General features: G+C 40.4%; 1 protein-coding gene and 1 long non-coding RNA gene across 5 annotated transcripts in view; one reads left to right on the plus strand and one right to left on the minus strand.

Moving 5' to 3' along the window:
* Positions 1–20,072, plus strand: part of LOC125460704 (uncharacterized) — a 60,540-nt gene that overhangs the window by 35,093 nt on the left and 5,375 nt on the right. For both annotated transcript variants that reach the window (XR_007249318.1, XR_009446864.1), the window contains one exon: positions 15,934–16,030. This is a non-coding gene — a long non-coding RNA (uncharacterized LOC125460704). The remainder of the gene's footprint in view (positions 1–15,933; positions 16,031–20,072) is intronic.
* The window catches only part of LOC125460951 (uncharacterized), a 109,910-nt gene that overhangs the window by 24,482 nt on the left and 65,356 nt on the right, over positions 1–20,072 (minus strand). For all 3 annotated transcript variants that reach the window (XM_048549192.2, XM_048549191.2, XM_048549190.2), the window contains one exon: positions 18,460–18,523. In XM_048549192.2, coding sequence (XP_048405149.1) covers positions 18,460–18,523 — 64 coding nt within the window. The remainder of the gene's footprint in view (positions 1–18,459; positions 18,524–20,072) is intronic.

Genomic DNA, 20,072 nt, shown 5'->3' on the forward strand with positions numbered 1-20,072 from the left:
CAAACCTTATGGTGTGAGAATGACATAATGTCAAAGCTCTGCACAGCAAGCTTACCGTATGGTCTTACACTGTCTAGTTGGAATGCAAGATTTGACATGATTAAAGCTGCGTTTCCTCCTCCTTAATTTTGGATCAATTTCATTTCCTTATGTTACTGTATTACTGTTTGTTTTTGATAGTGAAATGTCTTTTTCATTTCTCATTTTTCATTTTTGTTGAGCTACGAATTTTAGTTTCAAAATTCAAGAGATGATTTATTGAAGAAATTTCATTCACCTGATCTGATATTTTCAATTAAGGAATAAAGGACCTAATTTTACATAGTATCTTGAACAATCCCAGTATGCACAGCTGTCAATTAAGTCTATTCTCTAAAGCACAGTAAGTTTGCAATACTGGAAAAGGTAGAATTGTCTTGCAATGCAGAGTCCAATAAACACAGCAATGTAATTATGACCAGTTAATTCGCTTGTAATGATGTTGGCTGAAGGATAAATGCTGGGTAGAACATTGGGAAAACTTCATCTGCTTTTCTTCAAAAATAGCACCAATGGATCTTTCATGTTCATGGGGGAGCTTTAACCTGGGAGATTTGGTTAAGTGGTTACAGGTAGGAAGATTAAATGGGTGAAGGTTCTGTGCAACAGTATGCTTGCTTCAAGTGCTCCTGAGAGCCAAGTAGATAACCCACTAACAGCAAGCCCTTTGGCATTTTAAATGTGTAATTTTGGATTAATGATATAAATATAGCCAGTTTAAATTCCCCTGTGAAATTCAGCAGCTGCACTGAGTGGGATAACCTTGGGAGAAAGCAGATGCCTCCAGGCATCTACCTGCTCCTGGATCCCAAGTTCCTTCATCACTCGGTGCAAGTCCCCTTCCATATACAATGTTAGGCAGGTTCAGAAACACACCACCCATGCAGAAAGGGACATCGCACCTATCTAGAGTTGGAGAGAGATTCTTTCAAAATTGGACATTAGGAACTGTTCCCACTAGGTATCAGAGTCCCCTTATGTATTGATCTTCCTTCAGGTTCATTCAGGGGACAAGGCAGAGTATATTAGGGCCTGATAAGTATTTTTGGGTCAGGTATTGACAGGTGAGCCAGGTTCCCATGCGTAGGGCATGGGATTTCTTGCAGTAACAATGATTCAGACCATACTCCAGCCAGTACGGGAATTGAATCCCTGGGTTCAGACCTCCTTCCTGTTGTAGGATTAGGCTACCTCTCTATGGTTAGAAATATTTACTGCATTAACTGCAATAGAACTGAATGTCAGATGCTGCGTTTTACAACATTTTTAAAAGCTTAATTTGTCAAAAAAAGCTCAAAATGACAACACAAAATTTATCAGTTTCATTGTTTACCTCTTAACCATCCCTATTCTGTTAATATACATGTAAATATCAGAATGCTCATGTATTGTTAACATTTCTTTTCGATTTCTTCTCACTTGCAGTCATATCTAGTACAAATGAAGAAGTGTATTGAAGGCCAGTTGGCTCCAGGACATTGCTGGAGGTCCTTCTCAGAGTAATGTCCTGTGCAAGCCATCTTCAGCTGCTTTTTCAATGACCATCTTTTCATCACAGCTCGGAAGTGGAGTCATTCACTGATGGCTGCACTGTTTATATAACCTGCTGTTCCTCAGTTCGTGAACTAATCTGTGTGCATTTGAAGGAAGACATGGCAACATTCAGGCTTGGGTTGATAAATGACAAGTAACATTCTTGCCACACAAGTGTCAGGCCATGGCCATCTCCAATTGGAAAGAATTAATTCATCGCTCCTTGACATTCAAGGGTATTACCATCACCATCTTGGGGCTTACCGTTGATCAAAAACTTTACTGAACAAGCCATATTGTAGCAACAAGAGCAGCTGATGCATCAAAACACCATCCATAAATTTTACACTCTATGATCATGAAACACAGGAGCAGAAATAGACCATTCAATCCATCAAGTCTGCTTCACCATTCAATGAGACAATAGCTGGTCTGATAATTCGTATGGATTGCAGTGGCTCAAGAAAGAGCTCACCACTGTCTCTTCAAGTGCAAGTAAAAAGAAGCAACAAATACTAGCGATGTTTTAGGGCTTATATTCCAGAAAGCATGGGGTATCCTGGTGAATCACAGAAAACTAATAAAGCAACTGCTAAAGAGAGAGAATGTGAATATACAGGGTTCTTGCTGCAACTATACAAGGCAATCACGAGAATGCAGCTAAAGCACTACATACAGTTTTGGTCCCCTTATTTAAGAGGGATGGAGTTCCATTAGAGGCATTTCAGAAGCGATTAATCAGATTTATCCCAAAGAAGTTTATCTTATCAAGAGATGTTAAGTAATTTAGTACTGTACTCTCCAGAGTTTGGAAGATTGAGAGGAAATCTATTGAGGTATACAAGATGTTAAAGGGGATTGAAAATTAAATGAAGAAAAGATATTTTCATTTGTGGGACAATCTAGAATGACAGATCATAGTTTTAGGATAAGAGGTAGCAGATTTAAACAGAGGTGAGGAGCAATTACTTTTCTCAAAGGGGCATTCATCTGAGAAATTTACTATTGCAGAGTGTGGGGGCTGTCAGAATATTAAATTTAAAGAGGAGATAGGCAGATTTTTAATTAACAATGAATGGTTTGAATGGTTATGCGGAGTGGGCAGTGAAGTGAAATTCTGAAATGTCAGCTTTCCTGCTCCTATGATGCTGCTTGGCCTGCTGTGTTGATCCAGCTCTACACCTTGTTATCTTTAAGGTGAAATTGAGCCTGAGTTGAGATCAGCCATAAATCATATTGAATGACAGCGCAGGCTTGAGGATCTGAATTGCCTACTCCTGCTCCCAGTTCTTATGATCTTAGGATGATATTGACGCACTCACTGACACGTTAAGTGGTTATGTCCATCTGCCATGACTTTTCAAAAAGCAGGTGAGGGAAGTTAATTAGGCAGGAGTTAAAAATTCAGCTTCCTGAAAGGGTTAAAGTTTTGCTATTCATTTCTCAGAACTTTTCAGGCATGTTCTGGGAATCTCTTTTGCATTCCATGGCTCTATATGAATACTTATTAATACCAGTCCACCGGAATTATGTTCACATGCCAAAACGTGTTCAGAAACCTGACTATATTTATGAGGCATATACCTAGTGGGGTAAACTCCAAACTCTAGTGATTACACAAAAGAGTCATACTGGACTCAAAACATTGTTTCTCTGTTTCTCTATCAACAGAGGCTGCTAGACCTGCTGAATTTCTCTAACATTTACCATTTTCATTTCAGATCTCCAGATTTCCAGAATTGGCCAGACTTTCCTTTCATTTAGAGTTATTTAGGTCTGCTCGGAGGGACAATGAGCAGGTGAACTGAATAAGGCCTGGGTAAGAATATGTCTAAGCAAGGGGATCTGATTGGGAGAGGGTTCGGAAAGAAAAGCAGGGATAGTTCCTTTCAACCCTCAAGTGAGCACATGTGTAACATTTCCAAAACAACAGCCCTCATGTGTGTTTGTGACTTCATCAATGTTTCTTACAGGAAAGCAGCATTTTGTTTAGTTCACCATTGATCCAAATAGCCAAGTTGCCCAAGCAATTAGATTTGCTGTCCCTGCTGGATTCCCTCAGTTACAACAGGCCATAGTACATATGCGATCTCAGAACTCCTTGACATCATCCAGCCAGATTTCTGAACAGGATGGGATTTCATTCCTTCAATTTCCAGCGGGTTGGGGACCAAAGATGACAATTCTTGAGTCTGCATCTGCTATTCAGGGAACTCTCACAATGCTTCAATTCTGCATCACCCCAAGGCTGGCTCATGGATGAAAAGAGTACCCACAGGAGTCCTGGTTGATGACTGCAGTGCAAACCTCAGACTTTCGCCAAATAGCACTATGATGTTGCCCATACCCTAGGGCCATCATAGATAAGACAATTGGTCTTCTAAAGATGTGATTCGGTATTTTGGATTTTTTCAGATGGAGCACTCTAGAATTCAGTGGCAAAGATTTCTTCCAGATTGTTTCATGTAGCCTACACAGCTTGACTCAACAATGGGGTGAGAATTTAGAAGAGGGGAGATGTCTTCCACATGTCTACTCAGATGAGAATGAAGGGAATCTCACAAAGATGCTGAAGGAGTCAACATTAAAGAAGAAGATGCTGTAGAAGCCAATGAAATAGTGAAATTAGGCAGTTATTCATGAGAGAATCGAATAGTAGTTCGATTTGTGGATGTTTCACTTTGTAATAACACAATTCAGACTTTCAGAATGATGAACTAATTATGACTCAGAGGTATCCTTGCCCTCAAAGGCATGCTTGGTTGATAAATTTAAAACATTATGCTAATTTGTTTGCCATAAATTGTAAGTTAATTTATTTCCTTTACATCAATAAACTCCTGTTCATTTTTCTGGCCAGAGCATCAATATGAAGTTATAAAAGAATTCATAGGGGGCTGTGCTTATATAATCCAAACTTTCATTTGGGAAAAATATTCATCTATCACTGAGACAAACTATACTGACTGATTCCTGGTACCCAACCAGTGAGCTCATTAATAGCCAACTTCAGAGACTCATCATCTGTACTGGGCTTAACAGGGGGTTACATGCCAACAGGTTGTATGGAGTGTTAGAAAATTTAACTATTTCATTCTCGTCTAGCTGTAGGTTAATACTAGCTGGATAAATATTCAGTCCCTTGCATAAAGGACTTATGCACAAAGCTGGTGGGGAGCAGGGTGCTGTCCTTCATGAAGCTGAACATGAGCCATCCATACTTGTGGTTAGATGAGGATTTACAGAAGTATGCTATAATTAATACCCAATATATAAGAACCAATATATAAGAATGCCATTTGGGGTATTCTCAGCCTGTGCAATTTTTAAACGGATGAAGGAGAACATTTTACAATGTCTACCCAGGTTGCCATTTATCTAGAAAACCAATAAGGAGCACTTAGAAAACATGGACACTGTCCTTAGATGTTTCTCCCAGGCAGTCGTACAGCTTAGAAGGGAAAAACGTGTGCTCTAAGCAACCCAAGTAACCTACTTGGGTTGCAGAGTAGCCAAGACTGGGTGACACTTGTTGCAAAAACTGATCGCATCTTTTGCAATACACAGACTCCTGGAAAAGTTGGTCACAAATGAGGGGAAGTGATGGCCTCATGGACTGTTAATCCAGGCACAAAAATAAGGTTCTGTGGACCTGGGTTTGAATTCCGACATGCCAGATGGTTAAATTAAAATTTAATTAAAATATCTGGAATTAAGAATCTAATGAACACCATGAATCCATTGTTGATTGTTGGAAAAATCCATATGATTCACTTTCAGGGAAGGAAACTGTCATCCTTACCTTGTCTGGCCTATATGTGACTCCAGACCCACAGCAATGTGCTTGACTGAACTGCCCTCTGGGTAATTAGGGATGGGTGATAAATACTGCCTAGTCAGTGATGTTCTCACCCTGTTAATGAATAAAGAAAAAGATAATGGATCATCATTTACCAACAGGGAATTTGGGTATTTTCTAAAATTGAATGGTATTTGTCATATAAGAACAGCTCCATGCCATCCATCATTCAATGGTCTGGCAGAAAAAGCAGTGTAAACGTTGAAGGCCAGGCTTAAAGAAACTGCCTGCCAGGTTCCAAACAGTCGCAGTTCCTAACTGATAATAGGACCACATGTAATGCAATGACAGCGATAGTTCCAGAATAATTGCTAATGGGGAGAAGATTCCACACCAGGTTAAATTAGATGTTCCTGGTCCTGGGGGGAAACGGGTAGAGTGGCATCAGGAACACCAATGCCAGACAAAAGATTCTGCTAAGTGATAGAGACAATTTACTTCAGGGGATGAAATTTGGTGTAGAAACCACAGGAATGACCTTGCATGGGTAAAAGGCTTGGTTGATGCCAAGTTAGTTCCAGTGATGTATTGAGTCCAAGTAGGTGTAACCATGTGAAAGCTGCAAACTTGCGAATGGTGGAGGAGCAAAACGTGCCTGGCTCCTCATCCACCTTTCCAACTGTACCGGAATCCATGCGTTCTCTATGTCTGTCAAGATACCTCAGATTTTGAGATGGTCACAACAGATGCCATCACCGCGATGTCTTTGCTGCCTGAAGAGGGGAGTGGATTTCTTGTGTGTGGAATATCTCAGAAGAGGCAAGCTATTGTACGTCACACGCTGCCTGTATCAGAGGCATAGTTGGAGGAATCTGAACTGTTGCAAAAATGACCCAAGAAGAGCTACAAAAAAAAAGAACTGGTCTATGTTTTCAGATTCAGAGGAGGAGGGATGTAGTGATTATAATCTGGTCAGCCACATGGGCCTCTTCGAATATGAGTTTTGTGTTTGGGGCTGTTAATCTTGTCCAATCAGGCAGCCCTGGCTGACAGATGAAAAAGGAGGGTCAGAGATTCTGACAGCTGGCTCTGTGAAAGCTGGATCAGTGACAAGCACTCTCTATGTGTGTGTCAAGGACTCTTCATTAATGGTGACTTGGTGATGGGATATTAGCCTCAGGGCCAAACACCTGAAAACTGGAATTTCAGGCCAAACACCTGAAAACTGGAATTGCAAGACTACTTCCAATGAATAGATGCAAACTACTAAGCTTGTGAAATTCTGTTTAAGTATCTAGGCAATCCTCTGGAATGCCTGCATCAGGAATGTATTTTTGAATGAGAAAAATGACAATGCATAAAAAAGCCTTAAAAGTTAACTGCCAGGCATAGAGATTTGTGCATGCACTCAAGCGTAATTGTACACTGGGTCATTGTCATTGAATGTACACCATGGCACAGTGTGACCTCAATATCTCAACTGCAAATTCCATTCTATAGAAGTTGACCCAGATTTTGCAGAAAAAAATTTCAGAATGCGAATGATACATCCAGTCAATACTGTCCAAACTGGTCATAACTCGTAGTAAAGCAGACAAACTCTACGAATTTTGAATTGCTGCAGATTGCTGGCTGATTAGGGGAAACAACAATTTAGATTTAACTTTCCAATGAACTTTTTGTATTTGCACATTAATTACTAATGGCAACTTGATTCTAGGAATTAATCTGATTTAATGACAAAAAACTTTTTGAGGTTTGTCAATCCACCTCTCTTGCACTGCGTATGAACAACTTTAATTTCATTCTTTCTTGGAATGACCCCTCCATCCAATTATGGCCAGACTGTAATAGCGGCAGGTTAGCAAATCCAGTTTTGCTGAGTTTTCTTTGTGCTCCTTCTTCACCTTCCTGTGAATTCACAGTCGTATTCAGTTGTAGAACTGAAGCCAATAAATTAAATATTTTGTTGACTCTACAGGTTTTGATAATCTTCTGAAAGGGAACTTTCCACCCTACTTTATCCATCCTACATTTGAATCCAGTCCTGATGAAGGGTCTAGGCCCGAAACATCAGCTTTTGTGCTCCTAAGATGCTGCTTGGCCTGCTGTGTTCATTCAGCTTCACACTTTGTTATCTCGGATTATCCAGCATCTATAGTTCCCATTATCTCTATACCATGAAGCTGATTTTTAATATTCTTGAAAGCAATTTCATTGTAAAAGTAAATGCTCGATGAATGCCCATACTACCTTCTAAAAATGTAGCCTTGTGCACATTCTGTGAATAAAAAGATTTATAATAACATTTAAAGCAAATGGTTCCATGAAGAAAAGTAGCAACAATTTTTCACATTATGTGGAGGTGGAGGTTGATTGTTCAAGGAAATAATTTTATATAACAGAACACCATTCGTTCTTTATAAGTACAGGCAGTTCTGCTATAACCCATGTTCCGGCAACGCAAATTGGGTGCGACTGATGAATAGGGGAATGTTATTCCTAAAATGGGAACTTGTTTTGAATATAACACAATTTCTTCAGTGTGTGGAGGAGTATGCGTCGACATCACATGATCGTTTTGTGGGCTTTGTCCTGAATGAATGCAATATTAGTACTGAAAGAGTCTGTGCCAGCATTGCATAATCATTTCTCAGACTCATGAAGTGCTTTCTGTGAGAGGTATTGCAGGAAAGAAAATTTGGATTTCAAGGTTCTTTGCATCCTGGATAATGTGCCAAGGCATCCTTCCACCTTTGATGAGCTTTCTTAAAACTTCAAAGTGCTATTTCTCCCCCCACATGCAGCCTCTCTCTTTCACCCCATGGACCAGGGTGCATTAGCAGCTAATAAAGCTTATTATTTACGGTGCACATTTAAACGCTGGTTGCAACTATTGAGGGGGATAAAGACAATTTTGGAAGAGATTTAACATCAAGAGTGGAATTGCATTGTTGTGGACACCTGGGGAGATGTCAGTGAGCACTGTTTGCATGAAGTTTGGCTTTGTTCACAGTTAAGGGCACTCTGGCTGCAAAAGGCAGAAGGGAAAGTCCATGACCACATGTGACATAGTCACCTCAAATGCTAGGGACTCTACTAGATATTAGGAGCCTCACCGACATGTAGAGGCAGAAGCGTGAAACAGTAGTGTGAAACAAGTAGTGTGAAACAGGCTGGTAGGCTCGAGGAGGTGGGTGTTAGTAAGGAAGATGTACTAGGAATTTTGAGGAACTTGAAGATAAATAAGGCCTGCGGGCCTGCTGGGATTTATCCAAGGATTCTATGGGAGGGCAGGGAAGAGATCACCAGGCCTTTGGCGATGATCTTTTTGTCCTCACTGTCCACGGGGAGAGAGCCGGAAGATTGGAGAGTGGCACACGTCATTCCCTTGTTCAAAAAAAGGGAATAGAGATAACCCCAGAAATTACAGGCCAGTTAGTCATTTTAGTGGTGGGCAAATTATTGGAAAGGGCTTCGAAAGATAGGATTGATGATCACTTGGATAGGCACAGTTTGATTCATGATAGTCAGCATGGGTTTGTGAGGGGTAGATCATGCCTCACAAACCTTATTGAATTCTTTGATGATGTGACCAAACATGTGGATGAAGGTAGAGCAGTGGATGTGGTATACATGGATTTAAGTGAGGCATTTGATAAGGTTCCCCATGGCAGGCTCATGCAAAAAGTAAGGAGACATGGGATAGAGGGAAATATGGCAGATTGGATTCAGAATTGGCTAACTCTTAGAAGACAAAGGGTGGTAGTGGATGGAAAATATTCAACATGGTGCTCAGTTATGTGTGGTGTACCACAAGGATCAGTTCTGGGTCCTCTTCTATTTGTGATTTTTGTAAATGATTTGAATGAAGGAGTGGAAGGGTGGGTTAGTAAGTTCATGGATGATATGAAGGTGGGTCAAGTTGTGGATAGTGCAGAGGGCTGTTCTAGGTTACAAAGGGATATTGATAGGATGCAGAGCTGGGCTGAGAATTAGCAGATGGAGTTTGACTCTAAAAAAGTGTGAGGTGATCCATTTTGGAAGGACAAATTTGAAAGCAGAACACAGGGTTAACAGAAAGATTCTTGGCAGTGTGGAGGAGTGGAGAGATCTTGGTGTTCATGTCTACAGTTCCCTGAAAAGCCGCCACGCAAATGGATAGAGTTGTTATGAAGACGTATGGTGTGTTAGCTTTCATTAATAGAGAGATTGAGTTCAAGAGCCATGAAGTTATGTTCCAACTATACAAAACCCTGGTTTGGCCACATCTGGAGTATTGAGTCCAATTCTGGTCGCCTCACTACAGGAAAGATCTGGAAGTGTCGGAAAAGGTGCAGAGGAGATTTACCAGGATGTTGCCTGGAATGGAGGTAAGGTCTACGAGTAAAAATTGAGAATGACTTAGGATGAGAGGTGACTTGACAGAGGTATACAAAATGATCAGAGGTATAGATAGAATGGACAGCCAGAGACTTTTTCCTAGGGCGCAGGTAGCTATTAAGAGGGGGTGTAGTTTTAAAGTGAGTGGAGGTAGATTCTTTACTCAGAGTGGTAGGGGCGTGAAATGCATTGCTGGAGAGGCTAGTGGCATCGGCCTCATTAGGGTTATTAAAAGGCTATTAGATAGTCATAGGGATGATAATATAATGTAGGGGTGGAGGTTAAATAGACCTTACGTTTAAGATAATAGTTCGGCATAACATTGTGGGCCAAAGGGCCTGTACTGTGATGTACAGTTCTATGTTCTATGTTCTATCACATTATAGCAGAACCAAATGTAATGGCCATATATAATGTGGATTAACTTAATGTGAGTGCCAATGTTAATTTACACCACCCTTAATAACATACATTTAGTTTCGAAAGTTTTAACATGTATGTAACAATTCTAAATTGTAATTCAATCAGTTCAGTTTTCAACACAATCAGAGACCTTCCCTTTTGCTGTGTCTGGTAACTTTGGGACAAAATATTGGTATAAGCTCCACATATCTATGCATGTATCTGCAATCAATTTATAGTTAATCACTGAAGAAATGCAGAGATACCTGACCAAAGCCTAGCTATCAACCAGTATGACCAATAACAGATTAAATGCATGTTTTTGTCATTTTGGTCAATGGGAACTTTCTGCAATTATTACAGTAAGTTACTACACTGCAAAAGCTTGGAGGTGGTAATACCATGGTATTGATCCAGTAGCACAAGTTAATGATGCAGGCACGTGGGCTTAAATTCTACCACAGAAGATAATGAAATTAGACTTAAAGGAATAAGTCCAGAAGTAAAAGCTAATGAAATGGTGACCACTGAATAATGGTCCTGACCCAAAATGTCAGCTTTCCTGTTCCTCTGATGCTGCCTGGCCTGCTGTGTTCATTCAGCTCCACACTGTGTTATCTCTGACTCCAGCATCTGCAGTTCTTACTTTCTCCCAGTATAGCTTGCTACTTTTTTTTTAATGGAATGAACTTCAGTCCATCCTTACCTGATCTCGACTGCAGATACATAGCAATGTGGTTGACTCTTAACTGCCCTTTGAAAAGGCCCAGCAAGTCAGTCAATTATATCTAATAGCCACGAAGTGTGATAAAATGATAAAATGAAATCACATAGACCACCTGCCAAAGCCTGCAAAATGACAATAGCGCATGTAACACTGCCATCTTACACCACATGGACTATAGTGGCTCTAAAAGGCCCCACTTCCTTCTGAAGAGCAATTTGCATGGGCAATAAATGTTCATGCAGCCAGTGACAATAATATCACCGATTTAAAAAGAAATTGGCTGAGAAGAGCTTGAGGGATTTATTGAGGACATGAAAAGGTACTTTATAAATTGACTATTTCTCTTCCATGTGTGACATTTATACAATATCTGCAAACATATTGAGAAAAAAATATTTCCAGGTTTGGCTGCAACCAACATACCGGTAATTGAAATCAGGTTGGGATCCCAATGTGATCCAATCTTTTCCAGTTTTCAGAGTGGCACTGAAGACATGTGGTACTATGTTGCATCCAAGAGTGAGTATACCTCTAAGAGATACAATATTTCAATGTACCTTTAAGAGAGATACTCATAATATCATCACTTTATCTGTGTATGTGACCTGAGAGTGTATCTCAGATGCCAACTTAGGATCACTTGATGCATGACACATAGATGGAAGCACGTTGCTATTTATAAATTCATAGCAAATTTTAGTCCAGATACCTCTGTGCGTATAAAGGTGATACTCGTGTCTTTTAGAGAGCTATATTGAATTTTTGATGGATCTTTTAAGATCACATTTTCCATGCCTAGTTTCTTACATTGCAAGGAATAATACAAGCTTTGCCTCTACTGGTGAAGATTTCCTGATGGAAGCAAACTTTCTCGGATCTACCATGCAAGTAAATAATTAAGCTGAGGATGACAATAAGTCAGTTATGAACTGCAGTAGCTCAAAATCCTGCAAACCCAACCAAGTTTCCCAACTTGTCAGCAACTTGCCAGGGTGACTGAAGTAACTACACAAGGGGAAAAGCTTCATCAGTGAAACTGACATACTTTCAGATCAGCTACATGAAGGAGTTCCAACCATGGCCATTGAGAGATGGCTATTCAAAACAGTGTTAGAGACAGTGTTTTCATTTCTTCGCTGATGATTGTCAACTTCATGCAAGGCACTTGACTTGTCTAGCACTTCATTTGCCTTCAGCAGCACTTCCTTGCTGCCAGTCTTCAGTAGTTAATATGGCTTTATCTTGCACCTCTAATGAATGTCAAAAACAAACACCATGGCACCACCAGGTCAGAAGCAGAGACAACATCAGCAGCAGCAGGAGAAGTATCTCTTGCTTTCACCTCAGTCTCTTGTGTTACAGAGAGAGATTTGGGATAATTCTTCCCATTTTCACAATTCTTGACTGATTTGAAGAAGATGCAATTTGAGATGGAGTTTTTTTTTAATCCTTTTGAGTGTTGTGCAGTTAATAACAGACTCAAGCAGGATTTCTTGTCAGTTTAAGTAAAAAGAAAGTATAACTATCTATTGTCACAACACCCTGGGTGGAATAGATAGGGAGAAACTGGTCTTGCTCATAAAAGGTACAAGCATAAGGGGGCATAGACTAAAAAGAAACAAGAGTGAAGTGAGAGAAAACTTTTTTTTAAACTCAGTGAGTAGTTGTGTGGAATAACTGCCTGGAAGTATGGTAGAAGCAAGTTATGTTGAGGTATTCAAGATGGCATGAACGATTATTTTTTTTTAAAAATGGGCAAGGGTAAGGCGATAAAGCAGGAGATTGGCATTAGGTGATGCTATTCATTGAATGAGCCAGTGAGACGTGAAGGGCCCAATGGTCTTCTTCTGTGCCATAATGCCTGTGTTCTGCACCAATTTATTCCATTGTCCAGACAATGGGCTGCAAGTGAAGTCACTGACACAAAATGCAAAATGTTTGATGCTCCATCAACATCCTTATTATATACATCTCAATTTATTACTCGGTTTGAAATTCCATCTTCAAGGAACTAGCAGGTCTTGCACCCATTGTCATTTTTAACTTCTTAAATTGACATGATAAATGGGAGGCAATTTGTGCTTGTATTTGGTTGCACTGGGTCACACACATAACCCAATCTGTAGCACTGCATATGTTGTCACTGCCAGTAATAGTAATGTAATGGCTTCACGCTTTAAGTTTGTTTCTTCAGTGAAACAGCCTGTTGTGTCTGAAATGAAATGCAAAACTACTGGCCAACAGAAGCTCAGAAAGAGTTCTTACTGTGTTTTCTGCTGCCTTACTTGTTGCCCCACAACTCGAGCAGTGGTGTGCCGGGTCACATATGGAAAGGTGTAGAACACAGAAAGTGATAATAAAATGTGAGGCTGGATGAACACAGCAGGCCCAGCAGCATCTCAGGAGCACAAAAGCTGACGTTTCGGGCCTAGACCCTCATCAGAGAGGGGGATGGGGAGAGGGAACTGGAATAAATAGGGAGAGAGGGGGAGGCGGACCGAAGATGGAGAGAAAAGAAGATAGGTGGAGAGAGTATAGGTGGGGAGGTAGGGAGGGGATAGGTCAGTCCAGGGAAGATGGACAGGTCAAGGAGGTGGGATGAGGTTAGTAGGTAGGAAATGGAGGTGCGGCTTGAGGTGGGAGGAAGGGATGGGTGAGAGTAAGAACAGGTTAGGGAGGCAGAGACAGGCTGGACTGGTTTTGGGATGCAGTGGGTGGAGGGGACGAACTGGGCTGGTTTTGGGATGCGGTGAGGGAAGGGGAGATTTTAAAGCTGGTGAAGTCCACATTGATATCATTGGGCTGCAGGGTTCCCAAGCGGAATATGAGTTGCTGTTCCTGCAACCTTTGGGTGGCATCATGGTGGCACTGCAGGAGGCCCATGATGGACATGTCATCTGCACCTCCCAGTCGCGAACCATTTCCACTCCCCCTCCCATTCCTCAGATGACATGTCCATCATGGGCCTCCTGCAGTGCCACAATGATGCCACCCGAAGGTTGCAGGAACAGCAACTCATATTCCGCTTGGGAACCCTGCAGCCCAATGGTATCAATGTGGACTTCACCAGCTTCAAAACCTCCCCTTCCCCCACTGCATCCCAAAACCAGCCCAGTTCGTCCCCTCCCCCCACTGCATCCCAAAACCAGCCCAGCCTGTCTCTGCCTCCCTAACCTGTTCTTCCCCTCACCCATCCCTTCCTCCCACCTCAAGCCGAACCTCCATTTCCTACCTACAAACCTCATCCCACGTCCTTGACCTGTCCGTCTTCCCTGGACTGACCTTTCCCCTCCCTCCCTCCCCACCTATACTCTCCTCTCCACCTATCTTCTTTTCTCTCCATCTTCGGTCCACTTCCCCCTCTCTCCCTATTTATTCCAGAACCTTCACACCATCCCCCTCTCTGATGAAGGGTCTAGGCCCGAAACATCAGCTTTTGTGCTCCTGAGATGTTGCTTGGCCTGCTATGTTCATCCAGCTTCACACTTTATTATCTTGGATTCTCCAGCATCTGCAGTTCCCATTATCTCGAACACAGAATGTGGTTTGGCAAAGAGGATGGCAAGGAAACAGCATGAGAGCAGTGTGGGACCAATGAGCAGGTCACCAAGGTGAGCAGCTTTGGGTTGCCAAGGGGACCAACCATGGTCCCACAATAATGATGTTACAGCACCAACTACTGCTCCCAATGTGGTGTGGACACACAATGATGAAGCATCAACATCGGTTGCTTTGTGTTAACAGGAGAAACAGTGTTAGCATTTAATTAATTTCCCAGAAGTATGTTATCATATCTTTCTCAATGTGTTCAGAAACACAAAAAAGAGCCACTTGACTTTCCAGAGCAACTTTTGTGATGGTACAAGATCACTATCTCATATTGCTGCCTCCTTTTCTTAAAAAAAGTGCTCACTTCTCAATTAACATTACAATCATAACATGAGTGTCACATAGCCCAAAGAGCATGGACATTGAGATCCAACTGGAAGGCTGAGAGACTCCAACATATGTTCCGGGGTAGAGAGTCAGGTCTGTTTAACTACTCTAAACATTAGTGTTTTAAGAAGCTCAAACTTTCACAGCAGTTTCCTGATATCTGCAGACTCAAGAAGCAAGGCATCCTTCTCAGAGAACCTGGTGGGCAAGCATAACCGTTGGCAAGCATAACCAGTTTTCAGACACTCAAATGTTATCAGCAACACTTGCTCCATCCCAATCCTCACAAATTCCTATAAAGAGTCAGCTCGCAGGACACTGTTCTATCTTTTCTTGTGTTCCAACTTGAATTACCCTACTCGATGAAATCCAAGTAAAAGTCTGTAACAGCACAATTTTAATAAGAATGTTTCCTCAGTTACAATTCATTCTCCATACACTCTTAGAAGAAATGTATAAAGCATTTTCTCACCATTAGCAAATTTCTGTTCTTCAATAATGAGCAATAAAAATAGTGTGAAGTAAGCTAAAAATAATTTACAGCAATACGCTTTTAGATCCAATGTGTCTGAAACGTGAGAACTATCATAATTAATTCCATAAAAAGTTTCACCTGGCTATTCTTATATATTTCAAACATTGCCAACTTCATGCCATCTTCTTCCTTTCTTTCTATGTCTCTCTCTGTCTTTAGCACTCTTTCTTTTCACTGTCATTTCTTCCATATCATTCTGATGAAATATGTTCATTGCTTTTCTTTATTCTTTATGAATACTGGTGAGGGGAATCAGCTACGTGGCATAATCATTTCTTTGCTGGCTAGGCAGAGTTTATTGTTCATTCCCAATTTGTGGAAAATAGTAATTAATTCCAGGGACTATTTGAACATTTGCAAGGATATCAATTCAACACAATTTTGTGGCTTTATTAATATTTTTGAATGCACCAAAATCATTTTTGATATAAATCTAATCAGATTGTTTTGTGACAATGTTATTTTTCTTTCCAATTGAGAATTACTAAAAATCACATTTGAATGAATAAACAAGTCATGTACCCACAATGAATTTCCAAATAGATAATAAACTTTTACTCTAAATTTTTCTTTCAACAGTCTGCTGATTAAAGTTTCCGAGTGATATATTCCTCATCATAAAGGATAAAAGGGAAAAAGTACAATATCTGTGCTTTGTCAGCTGACCTAGTATGAGGTAAGGATGCTTTAATTAGTTTCAGTGTATTTGGATCAAGAAAGAGAAAGCAATTAGCCTGATTCCCTGCTTCTAATTGCTAGACAGTGACATATGCATCTCTGGGTGTGGGATGAAGACTGAATAAAGATTGGCTGTGATCCTCCACAGGCTTAAATTGCCTGTTACTAATCCTTAGACTACTTTGATACCTGGATCATGGGCAGGGTACCAGATTGATTCAGGTGCCGATTGAAACATATCCAAAAATTGTCAGCAAAGGCGATTTAATTTGGCTATAAAAAATAGCCAAATGGCTTCTACAAATGACAAAAACTATTTTTAAAATTTTCTCATTGGCACTGCAGCATATACAAGTCTCATGCAACGTGTATCCTGCACAAGCAAAACAGGCTTTCTTTCATGCAGAACAAATTTCCTAAAGAGAGAAAGAAAACCAGTCAACCCTAGGTGGGTCATGAATCACATATATTCCAAATAGCAGAGTTTCTTCACCAAGCAATCAAACTCTGAATGACTTAGGGAGGTTTATTAACTTAAAACCAGTCAGATATGATGAGCTTAAAGATTCAGATTCAAGCATAATTACACGGTGTGACACGACAGCCATTATAAAATAATGTGCTGTCCAACATATTATTTACAGCATCAGAGGGGGTCTGCTAGGATGACAAAAAAGAAAAATTGCACTTGATTTTGTGGTTGTTACAAAAAAACTTTATCTGCAACAGAATATACATCAACTAGGTATTCCTAATAATATTGGCATTCATTCTTTTAAAATGTATTAATATCTTTCCATTTGGTCCTTTTAGCTGCCTGATATAACTCAGATGAAACAAAACATAGAAACATTGAATATATGAACAGGAGCGGACTATTCAGCCCTTTGAGGCTTCTCTGCCTTTCCTTATGATTATGATTGATCGTGCAACTCAGTACCCTTTTCTCACTTTTTCTCCATATTCTTTGATTCCTTTAGTCCTCAGAACTACATCTACAGTCCCCTTGAAGGGGAGGCAATGGCTTACTTGTGTTACTGCTGGAGTACTAATCAAGAGAAGCAGGTAGTGTTCTGAGAGGACAGGGGTTCAAATCAACCCCACAGCAGATTATGGAATTTGAACACAACAAAAATCTCGAATTAAGCATCTAATGATGACCACAAAATCATAGCCAATTGTTTAAAAAAACACCCTTTAGGGGAGGGAAATCTGTCATCCTTACCTTATCTGGCCTCTATGGGACTCGAGACCTAAACAATGTCGTTGAAACTTTACTGCCCTCTGGGAAAACAGGCTGGCGAGCTTTCTTTGCACTCCCTCAATCCCGAGAACATGAGGTTGCTGACCTGCTCGTTGTGCTGATTTGCTTTTATTCAGTCGTTTCGTCACCATCCTAGGTAACATCATCAGTGAGGCCTCCAACGAAACAATGTCGTTTTACTCTGCTTGGAATTTATAGTTTCAAAATGACACCACTCACCACAACAGAACGAAAAGTATAAATGTGGGGCGGCACGGTGGCTCAGTGGTTAGCACTGCAGTCTCAAAGCGCCAGGGACCTGGGTTCGATTCCAGCCTCGGGTAACTGTCTGTGTGGAGTTTGTACGTTCTCCCCGAGTCTGCATGGGTTTCCTCTGGGTGCTCCAGTTTCCTCCCACAGTCCAAAGATGTACAGGTTAGGTGGATTGGCCATGCTAAATTGCCCATAGTGTTCAGGGGTGTGTAGGTTATAGCGGGATGGGTCTGGGCGGGATGCTCCAAGGGGCAGTGTGGACTTGTTGGGTCAAAGGGCCTGTTTTCACACTGTAGGGAATCTAATCTAATCCAATTCCAAGCCGAATATAACAACATTGCTTCATCAGAGGCCTCACTGGTGATGTTACCTAGCATGAGGAAGAAACGTCTGAATGAAAACAAGCCAGCTCGGTGAGCAAGTCATCAACCTCACCCACAACCCAAGTTACAAATCTTTGTTAAAACCTTAAAAGCTAGGACTCATTCCTCAGATAAAGAAAACAATATTTCAGGTGTGGTCTTACCAATAGCCTTTGCAATCGAAGCAAGACATCCCTATTAGAATACTCTCACTTGAATTCAACAGACCATTTGTCTTCTTCACTGCCCACTGCACCTGAGTGCTTACTTTCATCGGCTGATGTACAGGAACAGTGATGTTTAATTGCACCTCCTACTTTCCCAAACTATTCTCATTCAAATAACAGTCTACCAACCAGTTTTGCTGCCAAAGTAAATAATCTCACATTCATTTACACTATACTGCATCTGCTATATATTTTCTCACTTACTAAATTTGTCCAAATCACACTGAAACTTCTCTGCATCCTCCTTAACATCTACATTATATTTATGAAAATGAAAACATAGTATTTACCATTGCTTAAATAAAAATCAAGTGACTCTTACTTCAATGATATCTGTTTTCCCAAAGTATGCAGCAGTATGTAATAATGTGCTTCCATTAATACACCTAGGTAAAATAGAGAAGTTGCAATTAGAATACTTTATTGGTTCTAATTTATACAAAATTCATTTTATACAAAAGATGGATTTATCTATTCTGTCCACAGAGTCTAGATGTAAACTACATGCTTAACTATGTTGTGGTATCAAAATATTATTGTGTAAGAAAGAAAAAAATCAAAAAAGAACTAATAAATTTAATGCAAAACAAATTCTGTAAGTTACCACCACACACCAGCTAGTAAATTATGAGGAGAGAGTTAGAAATTAAACAATGTTAGTTCAAAATCAGATACAAATGAATTGCAACATTTTTTGCAACTGCAAAATGCAATACCACTACAGCAGGCAACAGCTTCTGATCAATTTGTACCTCACTGGCACAAACAATAAAAGATGTTCAAAATGCAACTGACCAACTCCATAATGCCTGCAACCAAACTAGAGGCAATACATCTGATCCAGAAACAGATATTTAAATATTTACAAGAAACTTTAGCCCTTTACTTCAGAAAAAGTCTCTGAGGAATCACAATGGGCTCTTAATCTGCAAAGCAAGTTTTGTCCTCCTTTGTTGCAAGATTTTGCAATGTTTTTAAGGATTAGATTTACAAATAATTTATTCGTTGACAATAATTTAAGAGATGGCATGCACTTTGGAGGCTCGCACTTCAATGATCAATTATGTTCAAATTCGAAACAATTTGAATATTTAGAGATTATTCTTTTGTTTAAATGTCAATTGACATCTACAAGGTAAAAAGAAAGCTGAATGTGGTTGTTGGCATTCAGTCATCTTCACTCCAGAGCATTTCTGCAGGAGTTCCTCAGAGATCTCCCTCAGAGATCTATCCTGAAGTATATCTTGGTCTTAGTCCTAGCCAATGACCAGCTCCAATAATGGAAAATCTAAATATTACTCCTTAATGTTCAACAGTACTACCATCACTGAATCCTTCCCTATCAACATTCTTTCTTGGGGTTACCATTGACCTGAAATGAAACTGCTTTCTTATTCACTTGCGTGGCGGAAAAATAGATAGTTGGAAAATTATGTGGAAAAGGCAGGTTGTGAGATGGGTACAAACTGCTTACAGAAAGATATTGATTGGGTAAGTGACAGAAAGTTCAAAAATGGAGTATAATGGATGAAAATGTGAAGTTGTTTATTTTGGAACGGAGAGCAAAAGAATGGAATATTACTTCAATGGAGCAAAACAGCAACACAAAAAGATTTGGGTGTACTTGTGCATGAAAACTGAGACATCTAGCACACAGATGCAGCAGGTGATCAGGAAGGGTAATGGAATGTTGGCCCATATTTCAAAGGTGTTGGAGTATTTTTTTTCTCTATTCTTTCATGGGGTGAGGGCGTCACTGGCTAGGCAGCATTTATGGCCTGTCCCTAATTGCCCAGCAGGCGGTTAAGAATCAACCATGTTACTGCAGGTCTGCAGTCACATATAGGCCAGACTAGGTAATGATGGCAGTTTCCTTGCCTAAGGGACATTAGTGAACCAGGTGGGTTTTTCCCGACAATCGACAATGAATTTGTG

This window comes from Stegostoma tigrinum, chromosome 18, assembly GCF_030684315.1.
Source record: "Stegostoma tigrinum isolate sSteTig4 chromosome 18, sSteTig4.hap1, whole genome shotgun sequence".
Taxonomy (NCBI): domain Eukaryota; kingdom Metazoa; phylum Chordata; class Chondrichthyes; order Orectolobiformes; family Stegostomatidae; genus Stegostoma; species Stegostoma tigrinum.